Source organism: Gossypium arboreum, chromosome 8 (assembly GCF_025698485.1).
Source record: "Gossypium arboreum isolate Shixiya-1 chromosome 8, ASM2569848v2, whole genome shotgun sequence".
Classification (NCBI taxonomy): domain Eukaryota; kingdom Viridiplantae; phylum Streptophyta; class Magnoliopsida; order Malvales; family Malvaceae; genus Gossypium; species Gossypium arboreum.
The window spans coordinates 66,823,300-66,828,925 of record NC_069077.1 but is presented as its reverse complement, the minus strand read 5'-3'; the positions used below and the strand labels follow the sequence as shown (position 1 = coordinate 66,828,925).

At 40.2% G+C, this 5,626-nt stretch overlaps 1 protein-coding gene across 1 annotated transcript; it reads right to left on the bottom strand.

Moving 5' to 3' along the window:
• Positions 1 to 3,965: 3,965 nt before the first annotated feature.
• Positions 3,966 to 5,171, bottom strand: LOC128296613 (uncharacterized). The gene is made up of 3 exons (XM_053032046.1): positions 5,151 to 5,171; positions 4,956 to 5,042; positions 3,966 to 4,274 (listed from the first exon to the last, which is right to left on the bottom strand). The coding sequence occupies exons 1-3, from the start codon at positions 5,169 to 5,171 to the stop codon at positions 3,966 to 3,968; spliced, it is 417 nt and encodes a 138-aa protein (XP_052888006.1).
• Positions 5,172 to 5,626: the final 455 nt, after the last annotated feature.

Below are 5,626 nucleotides of genomic sequence, written 5' to 3'. Positions count from 1 at the left end.
TTTTATTAAAGACTGTCCTGAGATGAATGAGAAAGATAGACCTCAAAATGTGAGACAGAATGATATGTCGACTAGAGGAAAACCACCAAGAAATGCTGGAGATGTAAGTGGTAGTTGAGGGGTAACAAAGGACTCCGAAGTGAGATCTGAAGCTAGAGCACCTGCCAGAGCCTATGCTATTCGTGCTTGTGAAGAAGCATCATCACTAAATGTTATTACTAGTACATTTTCTCTTTACGACACTAATGTGATTGCTTTAATTGATCCTGGATCAAACATTCGTATGTTTGTGAGAATTTAGTGTCTTGTAAGAAATTTCCTGTTGAAATTACTAACTTTATAATTAAAATATCGGACCCCTTAGGCAAGTATGTTCTAGTCGACAAAGTATGCAAGAACTGTCCTTTAATGACTCGAGGTTACTATTTTCCAACTGACTTGATGTTTTTACCATTTGATGAGTTCGATGTGATTCTGGGTATGGATTGGTTGACTCTTTATGATGCCATTGTGAACTGTAGACGAAAGACTATAGAATTGAAGTGTCAGAATAATGAATTCTTTGGATTGAATCTAATGCATCGGGTGGATTGCCAATAGTGATTTCATTGATGTCGGCTCAAAAATATGTGAGAAAAGGTTGTGACACGTACCTAGCATATGTTTTTGATACCAAAGTCTCTGAAATGAAGATTGAATTTGTACCTGTAGTTTGTGAATATCCGGATGTATTTCCAGAAGAATTGCCTAGGTTGCCACCAGTCAAAGAGGTTGAGTTTGCTTTTGAGTTAGTACCGGGAACTTTGTTGATATTTATAGCTCCGTACAAAATGGCTCCAAAAGAGTTGAAAGAGTTGAAAGCTCAGTTGCAAGAGTTAACGGATAGAGGTTTCGCATGACCTAGTTTTTCGCCCTGGGGTGCGCCTGTATTGTTCGTAAAGAAGAAAGACGAGTCAATGAGAATGTGTATTGATTATCATCCGCTCAATAAAGTTACAATAAAGAATAAATATCCATTCCCGAGAATAGATGATCTGTTTGACCAGTTGAAAGGTGCAACAGTGTTTTCATAGATTGATTTGAGATTTGGCTATTATCAGTTGTGAGTTAAAGACTCAAATGTGTCAAAAATTGCATTTAGAATAAGGTATGTGTAACACCCCAAACCTGGCCTGTACGTTATGCCCGAATCTGTGGTGTCACAATGGAGTGTTTTTCGAAAAGCGTAGTTTTATTGTAAAGTCTGTTTTGTATTAAAACCCCGCTACGGTCTTTAAGAGTAGTTACCATGTTTTGTTTATTGTTAGAACATAGGTTGGGTTAGCAAAACATATGCCATATTAAATTGTTATTACACTTTAAAAAAACAATGCTTGATTGTGGTAGCTTTCAAAACGAGTTGCGTAGCGTGGTAGTAAAAAATCATTTATCTTTTGAAAACGCAAGGCCTACTGCTAACAGAAATAAACCAACATTAATAAATCCCCAAATAAAAATAAAAACTTAAAGCGGCCTTATTATATAAAATCACCCAAATAACCTACTTTTATTTAAAAGCCAAATACAAAAGCGTAAACAATGGTGTGGTCATCCCTGGGTCCTTCGCAGCACCGACCCACCTAAGGATTACCTGCGCAGATAAGTAAAAGGGTGAGTTACGAGAACTCAGTGTGTAATCCTTGTTTATCAAACAGTAAATCATACAGTGCAAAATAGTCTGGGCCTAAGCCCACAACAATGGCAACAACAGTGTGGGCCTTAGCCCATTACAGTAATAGAATTAGTGTGGGCCTTAGCCCAATTCAGTACAGTATCAGAGATGCAAATAGAGATCTTACCCATCCATCCACTACACTCTACTACGTCCAGCCCTGCACGCCATGTGGGGATAAAATCGACCCACCCATCCTTACACTCCAAATATAGCACCGGTTGCGACACTATTCAATAGTTGCACCAAAGCTGTCGGTACAGTACATTTCCTCTAATATTTATATCAAACCCACCCTGATATAACATGTCAAGTCATAATATATACCTGTATGAAAAATGTTATGATCGAATACAGTCATATACATCATAAGGGTATATCAATCATCTTACCTCTAGAGGTATAACAATCATTTCATCAGTATGAGTCTAAGTGTACTTACCGACCCATCAGTAGGCCCACAGTTATCTTGGGCGACCTGTGTGACCTTAACAACCAAATAGTGGAAATGGGCCCAAAGCCCATAACTTGGCCACCGTGGGCCCACATGCCCGTGTGACCTGTTAGGCCCAGTAATGACCTTGGCCATGTGAACTAGATAGCTTGGCCCACAAAACTCCATACATTCGTGTGGTTTACCTGTGTAGGGCACACGAGCCCGTAGGGCTAAGCCCATGAAATCGCTCGTAGTGGTCTCTACAAGCACATGTTCATGCTTATGTGTTTGAATGACCACACGAGCGAGCGCACGCCCGTGTGGCATCAATGTAATAGTTTTTTGGCTTTTGCCATTTCATGATTATAGCAGTGTGATTACACACCTTAAATGAAGATGCGCGATTACTCCATATGCCCACAGCCCAAAGCCTACATTCAACTAAGATACACCATCAACCAATGACAATTGAAAAACATTTCACTTTTATACTTAATGCCAAAATTCCACTAACACTTGCCTTTAATGAACTACTAAAGATTCCTCTTTTAAACCGATACACAAAGCCGACTACAACTTCCTTTAGAGATTACTTGCATTCTGAAACGATCATATAACTGACATAGTACATGCCCATAAATTGAATTAGGCGCACAACCACTTACCAGAGTGTAAACCAACACTAGAGATTGAGAGCAATCAGTTTGAAATCCTCAAAAGATAGTCGCTACAACAAGGCAGAACTAGCGCTATCACTCCCCTAACAATCATCAATCGAAAATAAAGTGTTAAACGAGAACCATAAATACTGTAGAAGAGAAAAGAGATGAATAGAAACAAAATCCAATAAAACAACACTTACCTCCCAGATCGACAGAGAAGAACAAAAGAAAGAATCGGTTCACCGGGGGTTAATGTAGGAGCACTATTTGGCCAACCAGGATTAGATTGTACTGGAGAAATAGAGGAAGAAAAAAGAAAAAGAATGAATCGGTCACAACAGGTCAAAATCGAATGAGATAGGGAGGTAGGCAGACAATGGATATTCGGCCAAAGAATCATGATGCTAGAGAAAATAGGTGACCGAAACATTAAGAGAAACAATTCAAAAAGACCTAAAATGACCAAAAGCGAAACGACCAAAACAGAGAGGTTGAAATTCACCGAAGAAAAAAGAGCCACAACAACACAATGACCAAATGCTCAGCTTTTTCCCAAAAGCCAAAAATGCCAAAAGTGAGAGTCCACAATCGGCACACCCATTACTACTCCATTCAAATCCCAACTTTTACTCCAAATATTGCTCCTCCAATCACTCAATCCTTATCCCACTCACCCAACTCCCTAGCAGCCAAAAATCCCTTCTAACACTCCCTAAAATTCGGCCACAACACCTCTTACTCCTTCAATACTCCAATTTTAATCCCACTACAACACCTTCCCAACGTTAGGAGCAAAACAAAACCAAAATACTCTTTTGCGTTAATAGGCCTCGAACCTTAGACCTCAAGTAACACTCCACATGCCCCTTGCCACCAGATTAGCAAGCCCTTTATGTCATGCAACATTCTCACTAATTTGAAAGTCTCTTAGTAGGAATTAAGGGTTTATTCAATAAGAAGCCAAACATTTTGTTCAAGCCAGGGCTTGAACCCATGACTTCCCAGACAGTCCCAGAGCATTAAACCACTATGGCAGACATACATCCACATCACCATCATACAAAATAATTTTAACAGAGTTTTTGGGATTTTGGGGATTTGGGTAGTTACAATTCTACCCTCCTAAAAGAAAATTTCAGCCTAGAAATTTACCTGATCAGAATAGATGAGGGTATTGTTGCCGCATCACCTCCTCGGGTTCCCACGTGGCTTCTTCAAAACTGTGATTACACCATAGTATCTTAACCAGTGGAACCGTCTTTCTCCTAAAAACCTTCACATCACGATCTATAATTTGCACTAGTACTTCCTCAAAGGTTAGATCTAGCCTAACCTCAATTTCCTCAGTCGGGATAATGTGTGCAGGATCAGAGCGATATCGCTTCAGCATAGAGAAGTGAAGCACATTATCAATCTGGTCTAACTTTGAAGGCAACTCAAGCTGGTAGGCAACCGGTCTGACACGCTTCAATATATGGTAAGGCCCAATGAACCTAGGGCTTAATTTGCCCTTCCAACCAAATCTCAACACCTTCTTCCATGGCGAGACCTTAAGAAACTCTAAGTCCCCCACAGAATATTCAATCTCCTTAAGCTTCAGATCTGCATACGACTTTTGCCTGTCAGATACTGCCTTCAGTCAATCCAGAATCAATCTAACTTTTTCCTCAGTATCAGAAATCAATTTAGGACCCAAAACACGCTGCTCGCCCTACTCAGTCCTACATGTAGGAGTACGACACTTACGACTATACAATGCTTTGTAAGGTGCCATCTGTACGCTGGACTGGTAGCTATTATTGTACGAAAACTCTGCCAATGGCAAGTACTCCTCCCAACTGCCACGGAAATCTATCACACAACTTCTTAATATGCCCTCCAGTATCTGAATCACCCTCTCTGATTGACCATTTTTCTGAGGATGGAACGCAGTACTGAAGTCTAATCTTGTACCTAGTGCTTCATGCAGCTTCTTTGAAAATCAAGATGTGAAGTGAGGATCTCTGTTAGGTATTATGGAGACCAGTACTCCATGCAGTCACACTATCTCAGACACATATAGCTTAGCCAATTTTTGCAGCAAGTAATTAGTACAAATCAAAATGAAATGGGTAGACTTGGTCAATCAATCCACGATGACCCATACCGCGTCCTTTTTAGAAGCTGTTAGGGGTAACCCACTAACGAAGTCCATGGTTACTCTCTCCCATTTCCACAACAGAATCTTAACTAGCTGAAGCAACCCAGAAGGCAACTGATGTTTTGCTTTAACCTGTTGACAAGTCAGACATTTTCCCAAAAAATCGATCACATCACGCTTAAGCCCTGGCCACAAATATACCTCACGAAGATCTCTGTACATTTTATTTCCACCTGGGTACATAGCATAGGGGCTACTATGCCCCTCTCACAGTATAGACTGCCTTAACTCAGTATCCTTAGATAGGTAGACTCTTCCACGGAAACACTGTACCCCTTCGTCATTCAATCCAAAGTCTGAAGTTCCCCCAATCACTATCTGTCAGAAACAAGGACCCAGTGACTCATCATCCAACTGTTTACCCTTAATCTATTTAGTCCACATCATTTTAACTTGATGTTCAGCCAACAGACTACCATCATCAAACAAGCTGAGACGAGCAAAATCGCCTCAAATCGATCCACAAATTTACATTTCGAAGGCATCGACTACCACATTAGCCTTACCCAGATGGTATTCAACCGAACAATCATATTCCTTAAATAGCTCAATCCACCTACGTTGTCTAAGTTTTAACTCTTTATATGTAAGAAGATACTTGAGACTCTTGTGATCTG